Source organism: Lotus japonicus, chromosome 1, assembly GCF_012489685.1.
Source record: "Lotus japonicus ecotype B-129 chromosome 1, LjGifu_v1.2".
NCBI classification, from domain to species: domain Eukaryota; kingdom Viridiplantae; phylum Streptophyta; class Magnoliopsida; order Fabales; family Fabaceae; genus Lotus; species Lotus japonicus.
Genome location: NC_080041.1, coordinates 22,486,548 through 22,502,762, shown reverse-complemented (window position 1 = coordinate 22,502,762; position 16,215 = coordinate 22,486,548). Strand labels below are relative to the sequence as shown.

Here is a 16,215-nt window from a genome sequence, read left to right as displayed (position 1 = left end):
CCTTCCTGCTGGAATTTCATGGTCTGCTTGCCCCAATGCACCTTCATCTCCCCCTAAGGTGGCCAACCATGCGATTCCGAGCACCAAGTCGATGCCATCAAGATATAATAGCAAAGCATCCACAGAAGTGTGGTAATTTTCGATCCCAGTCTCCAATTTTCCGCATTCTCCGTGGGCTATGGCCTTGTATCCATCCCCCAGTCAAATGCGCAACACTGGTGTCGACTGAACGGGCCAACTCATTGTCTCTACCACATGCCTTGAGACAAAGTTGTGAGTAGCACCACTATCAATCAAAATTACCATAGGAACACCAAAAATTGACCCTCACAACTTCATTGTTTGGGTTTAGATTGGTTCAGCTCCAAGCCGCATGATACTGCATTGTCCATCTACTTCAGGCGTTATCGTCTTTGCGTCTCATGCTCGGATTCCTCTTCCGTTTCTTCTAAACCATCAATCAACATGATTTTGAGCTGCTTGTCAGGACATTGATGGAGGGGTGACATTTTCCCCCACACTTGAAACAAAGTCCCTTTAGTCTATGGTCCAAAAGCTCTTGATAAGGTAAGTGACGGATTCCCCGATCGCGTGGTGGGGTGCGAGGGTGGTTGATGTTTTCGTCCCGTCTTTCTCCCTTTTCATCTTTCTTTTTCACCATGACCCAGCCCTGGTTGGGTTTCTTACTCGATGGGCCCGATCCAGACGAAGACAAATGGGTTGGTCAGGTAAAAGAACCGGACCCGTAACCCGAGCGAGGCCCACTTCCTTTCGAGCCCGATAACGAGTGGCCTGGACCATGGAGCTCCGTCTCCACTTCTCTTGCCAACGGTATCAACCGAGAGCGTGGAAGAGACACCAAGGTGCGCATGCTCCGTACCCGTGCCCGTATGTCCTCCTGGAGGCCATGGATGAAGTAGCTGAAGAGTTGCTCATCAGGGAGATTGGGAGTTTGAGACAAAAGGCGTTCAAATTCCAGAACGTACTCATCAACCGTGCCTCTCTACTGGAGATCTGATAGTTGCTCGAACACATCCCCTTTACTCGTAGAGCCGTATCTTTCCAGCAGCTCGTTTGTGAGCTTCTCCCAGGTTAGCCTTGGATCTAACTGCAGCAGTGAGTTGAAGTAGTGGATCGTTGATCCTTCCATGCACAAATGGGTCAAATTCACCTTAACCTCAGGACTGGTACCCATAATGTGAAAGTAAACCTCTGCTCGGGCAATCCACCCAGCAGGGTCCTCGCCGTTGAAAAGAGGGAGCTCCACCTTCTTGGCGGATTTTCGAAACTCATCGAGCAAACCACCATCCAGCTTGGTCCAACCATAAACTGATGAGGTTCCTCCATCTTCTTTCCCAGATTTTGTGGCTGACACATCCTGAAGGATGCTTCCGGCGTCGCCTTTCTCTGGTGTTTGCTTGGAAAGGTTTGAAGCCAGCAGCTCCAGCAGATGTGCTTGGTGACTCTCCGCTCGCTCTTGCACCGTGGTCAAGGTGGAGCACAGATTTGCAACCTCGTTTTCCAGGGATGCAACTTTCGCCTCCATTTTCTTTGGTGGCATGCGTCTCTGTTTCGTGACCTTCTTCCCTAAAACACTAGTACCTCTCGAATTTGGATCCGATAGGTCGGACCAATTTCATACAAACCAATGAAACAGTAAAGGAAAATGACAGAAAGGTGAAATGGAATGAGTCAATTGATTAATGGAAATGGGGAAATACAACAGTCACTACTACTCCAGAGCTAGGCTCCTATAGAGAAAGCATAATTCTCTATTCTCTCTGACAAAGCAATATTCTCTCATGCCCTCTATGCCTAACGGAAATTCCCTTTTAAGCACTCCTATGCACACACACACACGTTGATTCTCTGTAACAAACCTCCTAGCCCCTTAGTCTCTCTCTACTAGCTCACTTCTTAATCTGGAAGCTTCCTTGTTTGTTCCTTCTTTCATAAACATGCCACACTTTGGGCCTTGGGTCATCAATAGCAGCACACTCCTGACGTAAGGGCCTATCATTATTCTTCTCATACTACTTTATCTATAAAAGACAGTCATACTCAAACTACGAATATTCGTATCGTGATGAGACTAGCTCTCCTTGCATGTTTTTTTCATCCACAAAACTCATATCCGAGAAGTTGCTTATACTTTGAGAGGATATTCCAAAAGCTCAAGTTATTTCAATACATTTTATCCAATTTAATGCACAACAACATTTTAAATAAGTCATTTAAAAAAAACATTTTAAATAAGCCATGTTTCCAAATTATATATCACAATCATGAGAATCATAAATCATTCCTTTAATTCATTTACAGGGCGAGTTTATTGTGTTATACACTTATACACCCTCAATTAACCTTAGCCCAATTAATGGAAGGTTTCAGGCCTATGGGTCAGCACCAGAATTCTTGTTCTTTGACAGCATATTCTGGCCCTTCTTCTCTAACATTGCATTCTTCAAAATCAAGGGTCCATTTTTCAAACGAGCAATTGGAGAAATCATAATACCCTCCATGAAGAGAAAGCAGCTTTTTACTCACTCTATCTTGTATCCAAGGATAACTTAGCAAGTTCAATAATGATTGGTTAATAGATTCCTGCAACAAATCAAATGAACAACACTTAACAGCATTCCAAATTGATAAGATTTACTACCATTAACTTGTAAGTGGCACAGAACTAGTTTAGTAACATTTGATTGGTTAAGTTCTTAGTGCACATTTGGAAACCCTTAAATAATTGATTCTGAAGCCAAGCTTCTATGAGTAACATCTGGGTTCCAAAATTGATTCTGATGAGAGAAATGTATCCAAAAACGCTAGGTAGGATGTTTGGATTTGCATTGATATCGTCCAAAAACATAAGCCAAAACTATACTTTTGAGAATCTCCAACAGAAAACCAAACATGCACACTGGTGTTTGTAACATGTAAGAGTTCCAAGTGGCAACTTCACATAATTTGGTAAGGAATAATGAAATATGACGAATACCTTCTCACAGAATCTGCACTGCTGATCAAAGGTAAGATGAGCTGTGGCAGCATTTGTCTTCAATTTGGCAACCTTTCCATTGGCAAGCCACTTGAATATGAAGTTTCTGAAGGATGAAAAATGAGAACTAGAGGCATTTTAATTGTGACATAAAATATTTTAGCTGTAGTAGTTAAATACCTTGATTCTACATCTTCTTGCATCCTCATCAGATTTTCAATTCCAGCACAGCTACTATGACCAATGACTAATATGTTCTCAACCTGAAAAATTCAAAAACCATTTTAAATATGATTGATGTAGTTGGCTTACAAACAAGTGCAGAGAAAACAGATAATAATTGCAATAGTCTCTAGCAACTAGCAAGTAGCAACTTCTTGTTAAGTAACCACTTAATCCCAAAAGCTTAAGCTGTTGGGTAAGGGTCACTTTAATGGTTTTATATTATATTCTAACACGCCCCCTCACGCAAGAGCCCTTTAGGCTTGAAGCGTGGATAAATGCACAGACCCACCTACCATGTGCTTAATTAAATTCCACTTTTTAATTAGAAAGTGAGGGAAGCAAGGATCGAACTCTAGACCTTTCGGTCATAGAGGCTCTGATACCATGTCAGATAAAGCTTTTGGGATAAGTGGTTACTTGACACTTCTCTATTTTCCTGGTTTTTCCCATCCATTTCTCTTACAACAAAGGGATATGCAATATCATATCCTCAATAAAATTCTCTTGCTAGACATTCATTTGCATTTTCTGAAATTTTTGGCTAATGCTTTTACTTGGGAACTTACTAAGAAACCAATGTCTTTTTGAATTTAGTTCTGCACAGCCCATGTTTGGAAGTTCTGCCACAATTGATTCTATAATCATAACCAATTCTAGAGAGAAACTTATGTGAGTATCTTCTGTGTGACAGAATTGATTCCGAGGAAAGAGAAGCTGATCCTAACACACTATCAATCTAAGTATGATAACAGCTTTATAAATAAGTACCTACCTCAAGAGTAGTTACTGCAAACTCAAGAGCAGCATTACACTCTGTTGGTCCATTCTATTCTCCAACAGAAGAGAACAATTATGAGAGAGAAATAACAATTAAAAATAGTTTGAATGTCCTGTTTATAGAGGGAAAAATAATTTGAAGGAATCATGCAAATACCTTCATGACAGGTACAAGATTGGCGATGTTACGAATCATGAATACTTCTCCAGGTTGGAATCCTAATATGTTAGAGGGGCATACCCTAGAGTCTGCACAAGCAATTACGAAAAACTGTACTTGGACTTATCAGTTAAGAGTCAAGACCAACATGGAGCAGTAAAGAATACAGGAACGAAAGAAATTAAGCTAAAATATAATGAAAAAGAGGGAACAGTTCTGTAACAAATAATTGACTGGACAACATAAATCAATTTGTTATCACCTTTGGATATTGAACTTTAGCAAGAGCTTGAAAACGCTCCAACTCTTTTCTGTCTAAAAGAAAAATAGCTTATTAAGATACTAGACTAAAAACAAGTAACTGATTTTTGCAAGCTGAAACTGCGAAAAATGTGCAACACAGCTCTTACATATATTTTTGGTTCTTGAAACTTAGAAACCTCTGTTTCATCAAGCTAAATAAATTCTGGTGGCCATCAATTTCAGTCATATTCCCTATGTCAAGACCTTTGTTTTCTCGATCAAGCCTGAGACAATTAGTTGGAACCTCTGGTTGGTTCTCCCTATGAAAAATGATATAATTGTAATCAACTTTCACTTTTCACTCATATCATTCAGCTAAATTTATAATTTGACATATACTGCTTAAAGAGAAGTGCAGACAACAATACTTCGACTGTCAGTATTGTAAGAAAATATAGACTCATTGTTATAGTATTCCATGTAAATAAGTTCACCATTTTATGGATTTAAAAGAATAAGCTATTCTGTGGAAGTTGCTTATAGTATGCCAGCAATCTGAATTACCATGAAAATAATTGCTATGCATGATCTAGCACACAAATGTGCGAAGCTTTTCTAGTGAAGATCAAAAAGAGTTCTTTACTTCAAATAAAGTATTCAATCTATAGGGTTATTTTAATTATTTCATTTGCTCAGAATTTATAGGGTTGTTAATGTAACCAACTACCTAAAAAAGCTTAAGATGTCGGTGACCAGTTTTAATATATTTCTAACACGTCCCTTCATGTAAAAGTCCATCGGCCTTAGTGTATGCTTAGTCAGATATCCAATTGACTCTTGCATGGACAATGCACAGATTTACCTATACTGTGCTTAAATTAAACTTTTTCTGAAAATAATTGGGCAACAAGGATCAAGCTACTGCTACACAGTACTTGGTCATAGAATCCACGATACCATGTCATGAGCCAACTATGCTAAAAGGAACACATAAATGGTTGATATTATATTTGTCACATTTTCTTTCAAGCAAAGAATTCAGTATTCCAAGTGAAGAGCCCAAAAAGAAGCACAATTTCAAACCAAACAAGCAGAAGATAACTTTTCTAACCATAAAATTCATTGCAGCTGAGTAAAAACAGCAGGAAAATAACAACTGAACTAGCCTTTTTGCAAGAAGTTAGAAGCCCACAAAGTGAAACCCAAGAGTTTCAACATAATTCAAGTATAATTGTATAAACTTGTTAGCTAGTATCACAAACTCTAACTTACTCCAATGAAGGCAATGATACTGCTGCTGCTTCATGGCAACTGTCCGTTTTTATCTAAAAAACCAAGAACGCGAGAGGAAAGCAAAGAAAACAACATCAGAACCAAACACTGAAACAAACATCAACAATCAAAGCTAAAAAAAAAAATGAAGAAACCAATGTTTGATTATCAACATCTTTTAACAGCATACGAAAAGGGAAAGCAGAAAACCACATGATTAGAAGCTTAACAAGAGTGCAAAAGCTCACAAATTTTGACCAGGGAGTTCTCGTGGAAGTAAAAATTGTAGAGGATGAACCCACTAAAGGTGCATTTGATCGTAGAATTGAACTCATTCTAGACCCTGCAATGATCACAAATGATTCAATTAAATTATTAACCAAAATAAAAAGGAAGGAATTAATTAAAGTGAAGAATTGAAAGTTGCTGCTTACGAATTAGCCACACCATCTCTTCCCTTTTTTCTTACAACTGCTTATTACAAACTGCAAACTACCATTGCATCACAATGCAAACCATTTATCTTATAAATTTTATATCATTATTATCATTATAAAATTAATGTGTGTCTTTGTATTTAATTATAGTTCATTCCACTTCATTGATTGTTCATGTCGTGGGATGACCAGATTCTCGTGTCCATTCATTGCAAGAGGACAAGGATAAGGAAGAGGACATGGAAGACACGTAACTGTACAAACTTTATCCAACTGTTACACGTACTATATAGTATATAGTTATCCCATTTTGTGGGACTTCTCTTGATAAAATAGACAAGGTTTATCTATCTACTATATATTATTGTTGTTTTTGGTCACTTTCACAGTTGGCAAAGCTATCGACTACGTTTGCTTGTGCCAATCCTCATTAGAAAAGGTTATGTCAGCAACTAAGATCCACCAAACACTAGTTGAAATTTGAATCACCACTTATTAGTATATATCTTCGATAGTGATATTGGGTCAATGTATAAGATAGGGATCCCACATTCATATAGGGAAGAGCTTAAAAAAAAGGAGCGCTAATAACGCACTCCTTTGCCTTCATTAGCCTCGCTCATCTATCTAATCCCAAGCCTAACAATTGAAATAAAATATAAGAATACAAGAAGAAAGTTGAATTGTATTTTTTTTCCCACTGGTTACACTTATTAAAAAAAATTAATGAATAAGAAAAAAGACACAAAAGGTTTAATCACCCTTAAGTCTATGACTACCGGCCCCCAATACTTAGCAACCACTAATTGTTAGGTGATGAGTTAGATATTTTCTTAGTTTTGTGAGCCATTGAGTTGATGTGTATCATGAAATATTGGTGGCATCGTGTTGTTATGCATTTTGGGATGGATCAGGACACTCCTTGTTCATGCTAGACCATGAATGTCTTGATTTATCCGAAATTGCATAGCAATACAATACGAGAGGCACTACCGAACAATTGTACGATATCCACCAAGTTATATGCCCCATGAAACAAACATAAACTCATGATCAAAATTAAAATTTAGTATTTACATTTGCCAAATCGATGCTAACCATGGGCCTCCATAGTCGAAGCTAACTTTTAACCATCAGTGTCAACATCGGATTCGCGCTCACCTACATTTTATCACGCTACTTAGTGTCTTCCATGAGTGACTGACATAAATGCAATAACTTCACACCATTTGACCTTAGCCACGACTACAACACAAAATCAACACCAAATAAACGTTGAACAGGGCATGGACAACTGACAACGACGGTGGGGGAGGGGCACGACGGGCAGGTGACGGGATGCGTGGGATCTGGGTGGTGAAAGCAAAAAAAAGTCAATGTTGAACGCCAAACGCCCAACGCCACAACTCCTATTTATCGATTCCAAAAAAACGTTGTTTTGGCCCAAATTCACGTTCATGCAATTAGAAAAACGCCCATCCAAACAGTGTGGCAAAGCTGGTGAATCGCGTTTCACTCAACGCAACGCGCGTTTCGCCCCTTAAACGCCAATCCAAACGGGCCCTAACTGTTGCATCAACTTTTACGTCATTCGCGTGTTTGTTCTCGACGCTAATAGAGCTTATTTTTGTAGTGTTTGAATGTCTATGAGCAAGACTTTAGTAAAAAATTTCTTTTATTTATATCTATAAATGTCACGAGCAACTAATTATAAATGTTTTAGTAAACTTCAACCCTTTAAAAATTTATCTTATCAGTTTTTTTATTAAATTATTTTCACAATTCCGACTCTCAACCTAAGAGTTCAAACAACTATTTTTTTGTGTGTATTAAATTGCTCTCACAATTCTAACCTATGTGTGGTGAAGGTCAATGATCTCCCAAAAATTGTTGCTCCTAAGAATCGAACTATTGACCTAGGAGTTCAAACAACTATTTTTTTGTGTATTAAATTGCTCTCGCAATTCTAACCTATGTGGGGTGAAGGTCAATGATCTCCCAAAAATTGTTGCTCCTAAGAATCGAACTATTGACCTAGGAGTTTAAACAACCACTTTTTTATATCAAATGCAATTTTGAACCAGGTAGGACTACTATGAACGACAAAGCTCTCCCTACTAAAAAACAACTATTTTTTATTACTTCGACCTACACTATTAGATATCTTATCAACTTTCAAATGTAATCATAAAAATTATATTCTATAGAATTTATTACTAGCATTTTTAAATATGCCTAAGGCTATGTTTGGCACGTTTAGCTGATAAGCTAGCTGAAAGCTGAAAAGCTAGCTGATAGCTGAAAAGCTAGCTGAAAGCTGAAAGCTGATAAGCTAGCTGAAAGCTGATAGCTAATAGCTGAAAAGCTACGTAATTTGAACAAAAGTGTTTGGTAAAACTAGTTGCTGAACAAGCTGAAATTGTAAAATGACATAAAAGGACATACTTGTATAATTTTTTTTATATTTAACATTACTTTATTTTCACATTAATACATATATGATATTAATATTAAAATTATTATAAATTTTTTAATTTCACTCAAATTATTTATCATCTTAAAAATATAATATTAATTTTTACTTATTTACTTTTCTATATTTTTATTAAATTAAATAGAATAAAATAAATAATTTGTAATTTGTAATATAAAATTATTTATTTTATTCTGAAGTAGTAATTATTTCTGTGCGGGAATGATGTACATATGAGACAAGTGTGATAACTGATAAATAAATAAGTTTATTTTTTGGTACATCGGAAAATGAGTAGGTAAATAGGTTTAGTAGAAAACATATAAGGCTAAAGGTGAAATTTTGATAAAATAGTAAGGATAAAAATGAGAATATATTTAATAAGCTATAAGCTTTAAGCTTTAAGCTTTAAGCTACTGAAATAAGCTCCTTCACCAAACATTTTTATAGAGCTTTTAAGCTAGTCAAATAAGCTTTAAGCTAGTCAAATAAGCTATAAGCTAGCTGAAATGACATGCCAAACATAGCCTAAATATCTAATTTCACCTTAAATTGATTCATACAATAAATCATACACCAATTTCCTAGATAATTCTGAGTTAGTAGAAGAAATATCAATAGCCATACACAGTGAACATAATTAGCATGCTAGTATAGACTAAAAAAAAATTCATGTCCTGACCTACATATAAAAGATGGTAACCTCCATTTTGCCATGTTTTTCTGATCCTAAATCCTAACTAAACTTCTACATTTTATACCACCCAAAGAAAAAGAAAGAAATGAAAAGAAAAAAAAAAAAAACCTAATTGCCTGCCCTAGCAGAACTCCTCATAACTATCCCGAGCCCGTTTCTGGCCCAACACAACCCGGCCCATCTCAGAGCCCACGAAAGCCCGATTCTCAATCACAGCCTTCAAAGCCCGCTCCAACGCTCCAACCTCCTCTCCCTCCCCCTCCGGCGGCCACTGTATCACCACAACACTCTTGCTCCTCCCCCCAACCGTCATCATCTCCGCCCGAACCGCCTTAGCCCGAACCGACCGGATTGCCTGCGTCAGGTCCCGGTTCAGCCCGGGCCGGTCCTCGCAGCACACCGTTGCCGTCACCCGCCTCAGCACTTCTCCGTCCTCCCCGTCGCAGCACTTCACAGTCGCCTCATCGGACTCCCCCGGAAACGGCCACGGCTCACCCTCCGCCGCAGAAATAACTGATTCAGAGGAGGAAGAGGAGGACGTCACCGCCGCCGCCGTTACCGCCGCCGCGTCATCTGCTTGCTTCCTCAACCGTTTCACGTGCTCAACCACTTCCGCCAGTAACGATGCCTTATCTGACTGCACCAGAAAAAAACAAAAAAAAAAAGCTATGAATTTACCACTTTGTCCTCGAGAAATTAACATATTTTATGGTTTAATTGTTTGACCTTGGTGGTGTTAGGGAGGAGAGAACGGAGAGTGGAGAGGTGGGTGTTGATTCGGTGCCTGCGTCTCCTCTCAGCATCCCTGTGACTCTGGCATGCTTCCGTTGATTTTCTTGATCTCCCACCGTCCAATTCAGCTGCTGAGTTGATCAATGAGCTCTGTTGAATGTTTCCTTGTCTTGCAGGCTTGTGATCTAGCCAGCTCTCGAACCCGTAGAATCCCCTTAAGGGAAGCATGTTTGTTCTTCTTCTTCCTAAGGTAAGAAGAATGCAAATGTAATGTAATTAACTAGGTGTATATATATATATATATATATATATATATATGTATACGATTTACTAGTAGGAAGAAAATTGAACAGGCTTGTAGGGAGGCAGGGAAGAATGGAACTGTTTCTTATTTTGTTTTTCACTACTGAGAAGAAAAGAAATAGGATAGGGAGAGGGTGTGAAGAGTGAGGGTGGCCCGGGGTGGAAGTAGAACTGTAGGAAGGGTAAACGAGGGGGACCTCTGAGAAAACCAGGGAATAAATCAGTTTCTGTACTCTTTGTGTCTACAAAGAGAGACATGGACAGAGAATTATTTACACATACACCACCATTTTTTTTTAAAAAAGAAGAAAATGTATATACATTGAGCCGGGATCCTCTCAAGTGTAAAAAAACTTAAGAGTGTCAAGTTTTACCATCTCACCATTAACTTTTGTATAGATAATAAATGAAAAATAAAATTAATGGTGAGATGATGAAATTTGACACTCTCAAGTTTTTTTTACACATGAGAGGATCCAAACATTTGTTTTTATTTGATTTGATTTGCAGAGAATAACGAACAAGAACTATGGTATGTTTGGTTTAGGTGAGAAAGAATAATAATCTTTTAACACACCAATTCCACCTCCACCTCACCAAATTATGAAGAAAAAAGAGATAAATAAGTGATATGATAGGTGATGTGGCAGAAAATACAAAGAGAGAAAGGAAAAAAAAAGAGTGAAAATGATATGTAAGAGAAAGAGAGGTGTGAGTATATCACAACTCGGTGAGAAAAGGGGAATGAGAGAAGATAAGTAGAAGGAAAGAAATGAGAAATGACCTAGATTTCTAGGTGGTTTGATATAATAGAGATAGAAGAAAAAGAAAAAAAGAAGAGGGCATGTTATTTTTTATATTAAAAATAATTTTATTCAATTATAATAATTTTCTAGCGGTTTAAACAGACGTAGACGTACAAACGGGCATTAAACCTCCAGTAAATAGTTAAAAGTGGAAAAAAAAGTAACTTACGTCCAACTTCATTTCTTATCAATTTGGAGAGACCGTAAAAAAGCGATGAGCCTCACTTTCACAACTCGCCTCTCTTCATCTTCACGCTCACCAAACAATGATGGTTCCCTCTCCGGTCTCCACTCTCCATCTCTCTCTCAAGTTTCTCTCCCAAATTTAAATTAGAAGCTTCGATGAATTGATGGGATAATGATGCTCTTTAGTAAAACCAAAAGTCTTAGCTTTTTCTACATGTTGAATTTTACTGTTGTTTTAGTGATAGGTGATTTTATGTGTGTAATAATACCATTAATCATATGTGGTGGCATCCTTCTAATTATTTTTCTTAATCTTATTATACTATTCTACAGAGTTAGACCAAACCTATAAAAAAGTTGTAATTTCTTGTTCATGAAAAAGAGTGGTGCTTGGTGCAAAAAGGAAAGATGGGGATGCAATCATTTTCAAAGTGGGGAAAGAACTGTTACTACTCCTGTGGCCGGCGCCGACAGCTTTGTTGAGGGAATCAAAACAAACAGGTAGTGATGTTCTGAGCCGACAACCTCTTTTGCTTCTTGGATCAGTTGCTCGCTTGCTCTGTGTACACTGTAACTGTAGTGTATAGAGTACTGTATTACACCACACACACAAAATAGTGCGTTTTTTTTATGAGCTTGTAATAAAAATCCACTCAAACATTCACATAGGGTAAAAATGACAAATATCTAGATATCTAGAATGAGAAAAGAATAGAAGTGTAAAGAGTTATTATTAACTTTTTATTTTCCAGATATTCTCACAGTCTCATGGTTGACAAGTATGAGACTTATAGTCATGAAACATAGAGATTACACTAAAAGTAAGTAGATTTCTCACAATTTTTTTTATAGGCATTGTCCAATAATCAAACTTTAGATTAGATGATTAAAGAACTTAATTTAGCTATTTAATAATCAGATGTGCTACACATTGTTGCTAACTAGAGAAAAGTTTTGTAACATATCTTAGGAAAGAAAATGAGGTATGTATTGAATGTATGTACTCTTTATTTTTAGGAATGATTATTAATACAATAAATGATGTGAAAAATGTAGGCGAAAATGAAATGAAAAATAAATAAATGAGAATGCAACAAATTCGGCTGTGTTTATTTTTTATTTGACCAACTCAATGTGCTTTTGGCTTGCACTAACACTGTGTCGTAATGTTTGGGTAACTTAAACTCACTTTTAGCCTAACTCAATTTTGGCACAAAACTCATTTCACTTAACTTAACAAAACCCTTACTTTTACTTCGGCTTTGAGTAGTTGGGGATATCAAAACATGTTTCGAAATAAAAGTATTCAAACATAAATCACATTACAATCAATTCACTTTAATTTAACCCAAACTATGTTTTATAAATCCATATTCACCCATACTTTGTTTTACAAACTTAAATCCGAACACACACTTCATCTTTACTGGTATCGCTTTCACACAACAACCCTTTTGTATCAACGATTTATTAACTTCCATCTCCCAAACCCATATAGGTTCTCACAAAGACCAAAACCAACATCGTTTCACAATATATATCACTGTTCATACCTTACACACATCAGCATGCCCTGAGATCTGGCTATGGCCAAGAAAATATCGCTTGTAATTTTGATTTTATTAGTATTTGCTTGATACTTTTGGCTTATTCTTAATTGCTTGAGGGGCCGGGTAAGAACAAAATACCAATAAAAGCCAAACATCATTGATATGTGTTGTGCCTTTAGCATTTGCAGGCATGTTTTTTTTTAGAAAGTAGAAATCTTTATTAAAATGCGGTTGATAGTACAAATAGTACTCAATAAAGTGAGAAAAACCACCCAATACACCCTAGGAAAGCCTTAAAAATAGCAATTTAGGACAAGCTAAACTGCTACCCGATGGTTCATAGGGCAAAAGCCTTGGAAACCAATATTTTAGGTGCATCCAAAAATAAAACTATAAAATTACAGCACCTAAGAACTACCTTCACTGCACAAATTGCAGGACAAACCCTAGGCTACACCAACAAGGACTCCATCCCGGATCAAGCAATAAAAGACCAACAAGAAGGGGCATCTGCCGGGGACCGAAAAGCGACGAAACAACCACTAACCCAAAAAAAACAGAGCCCAACTTAGCATTAGGGGATGCTAATCAGCGCCGAATATCAACCAGCGAGAAAATAGAAAAACCTGCCCAAAATTTTGGACGCGAGAGGTCCTCCCGCGCACTCTGACAGTCTGACTCATGGTAAACATTTGGGGCTGCTAATGTTTTGTTTTGTTTTGTTTTTATCCCTCGGATTTGTCATTTCACTTCAAGTACATGTTAATTATCTTATGAGACCTAGCTATGTCGGTATGTTTTATATAGTTTGTTTGGTTCCACTTTTAGTGAGTATTTAATTGCTGGTTGAGAACCTCATAATTAATTAGAGTAGAATCAATTTTGAATGATAATATAAATATTTAAAACTCATTTTGGAGAGTTAGTTTTAGATTCAAAATTAAATCAATTTTGTAAGAAATTAGAGGTAGTAGCATATGTATCCAGCATAATTAACCGTGAGATTTTACAACTTGATTCACAATATTTCACTACAAAAGTAACATTTTCCATATATATACCCAAAAAAAAAAATCGTTAAAATTTTCAACCCACTTCAACTCACATATACCATAATCAATTTTATAAAAATAACTTTTATCCAAAATTAAATAAACCAATGCTGATCCAAACACACACTTAAACTTTCTAGGATCACTTCTTTCTTCACAAAATTTCCATATTAGATTTATTCATATGCTTAATTCTCTCTAAATGTGATTATTTATCAGAGTTTCCAAACATAGTCTTAGTTTTGAACCTCAAATTTTTCACGTTAAAAAAGAGAATTGATTTTAAAAGAATCCGTTTGAGTAATTTTTATGAAAAGAGAAATGATTTTGAACAAAGCTACTTACACATTCTTAATTAAGGTTCATACTCAGTGAAAAAAATTGAGACTTTTAGCTTATTGTTCTCTCCAAATTATGAGAATTTGGCTAAGTGTGGGGAAGCGCTCAATTTTGGGTCCCAAAATTTGTATATGAGTGAAGATGACTCATCTCCTGCTGAGGCAAGTTACCTTTAAAAGCTTGCTTTTTCTCTTGGATTACTAGAGGTTTTGGCGTTTATCATAGGATCCGTGAGATATTAAAGGTGTTTTAATTAATTAACTAATTTGGGATCACACAAAATTGGTTCAATTTGGGGTCACAACTAACTTTACTAATTGGGGTGACAATCCATGATCTGTAATCTTTTGCATGCCTCACTCGGCCGTGGTTCTTTGGTGAGGGTGGTGAGCACAAGTGAAGCCCTCCTTTAGTTCGGGTTTGGGGGCTTCAAACTCAGAAGATACACGACTCTTGCCTCCAAGTCTTAAGCATTTAATTGAATGAACTTGAATTCTAGCCCTTCTTTAGTCCGACTTAGGGGTTCTAAACTCGATCGGGAGGTACAAAAACCTCCAAGTCCGAAGTGTTAGCTTAATGAACTTGGAGTCTAGCCCTTTGTTCGGGTTTGGGGACTCCAAACTCGGGAGGTACACTTCTTATGGAGGGGATCTATAGGTATTTGGATAAACCTTAAAAAGGCACCTAAAATCTATTTTCGTGAGTATTAATACAAAAAAGTAGACTATGATATTGAAAATTCATTTACTTACAATCCATATATTTTTTCCGCTAACTTTCAGTACATGTCAAAGCGTAATGAGTAAAAAATGTGATGATCGAGTGATATAATTGAAAGAGAAGAGAGATAAATAAAAAATGAAAGCGTCAATAAATAACCAGTGCTTCACTCCATTATTTGGGTTACACATAATTCTCTCTTCCCCCATCCTGTTGGGTTTACCATCCACATTCCTTCGAGTGTATATACAAGCTTATTGGTTACTTATGTATAAACAAACCAATAAACAAATCTGGAAAATGTGCATGTGATTATGTCGGGTGGACCCGTCAAGGGGAGAAGGAAATATCAACATCCCATTGTCAGTGGTGTGGCAGCAAGAGCAGATGTGAGACTTCAGATGGTATCATTCAACCCGCAGGCAGGAGGCAGAGGAAGGAAATGCTTAGCTCACCACAACTGCATGCTAAGAATATGAAGCATTAATCAATACTGTATAATTAATTACCTGATTTGTTTATCTATTGATTTCTTTTGTAATTTTCCAGCTAATGGACTAATGGAGGTTGTTTGGATTCATATATAAACATAATATTTTTTGGGTAAAAACCATGATTTTGACATCTCCATGATGCACTGAGTATCTCTCCCTTATGTACCCCCTTATGCCAGCTGATATATACATTTTAAGTACCATTTTTTAGAGAATAATTAATACACATTTCTATTATGTAATAATGCATAATTACATACACACCTCACTTTCTATTCCATCTCATTTTTATACATTTTTCATTCTATATCTCTTTGTATTTCCTACATAAATCATATAACTCATTTCTCTCTCATTTCTACCTTATCTCATAAGGCGGAGATGAAATTAGTTTGTCAACTAAAGCTTATAAAAAAAACTAAACATTATTCTTTCTATCACACTTCACCTATTAAAATATAGAGTTACTTATCTTCTTCCTTCACGTTGGGGAAAGATGAATGAGGAGAGGCGGCAGAGGTTGGGGAGAGGGTTCGCCGGAAAATGGTGGTAGAATGGGTGATAGGTAAGAGGAAGAAGAGGGAAAATGAAGCATCACTACATTTGATGTAAGAGAATTTCAAATGAGTAAAACTGATGAAAAAAATCACATATGAACACATAATGTTAACTAAGATTGTCACGTGGGTTGGTAACTAAATAAAAACAATTAAAACATTTTATGATGACTATTTTCAATTAAATAAATTTT

At 36.7% G+C, this 16,215-nt stretch overlaps 2 protein-coding genes across 2 annotated transcripts; both read right to left on the bottom strand.

The window, feature by feature from the left end:
* Nucleotides 1–2,246: 2,246 nt before the first annotated feature.
* Nucleotides 2,247–6,267, bottom strand: LOC130734150 (beta carbonic anhydrase 5, chloroplastic-like). Its single transcript, XM_057586476.1, has 10 exons — nucleotides 6,110–6,267; nucleotides 5,924–6,018; nucleotides 5,676–5,728; nucleotides 4,571–4,723; nucleotides 4,423–4,471; nucleotides 4,158–4,271; nucleotides 3,996–4,049; nucleotides 3,179–3,261; nucleotides 2,999–3,104; nucleotides 2,247–2,604 (listed from the first exon to the last, which is right to left on the bottom strand). The coding sequence occupies exons 1-10, from the start codon at nucleotides 6,123–6,125 to the stop codon at nucleotides 2,401–2,403; spliced, it is 927 nt and encodes a 308-aa protein (XP_057442459.1). The 5' UTR covers nucleotides 6,126–6,267; the 3' UTR covers nucleotides 2,247–2,400.
* A 2,819-nt stretch (nucleotides 6,268–9,086) lies between these two features.
* LOC130731709 (transcription factor bHLH30-like) lies at nucleotides 9,087–10,643 on the bottom strand. Its single transcript, XM_057583960.1, has 2 exons — nucleotides 10,009–10,643; nucleotides 9,087–9,919 (listed from the first exon to the last, which is right to left on the bottom strand). Exons 1-2 carry the CDS (start codon nucleotides 10,240–10,242, stop codon nucleotides 9,404–9,406), a joined length of 750 nt encoding a protein of 249 aa, XP_057439943.1. The 5' UTR covers nucleotides 10,243–10,643; the 3' UTR covers nucleotides 9,087–9,403.
* Nucleotides 10,644–16,215: the final 5,572 nt, after the last annotated feature.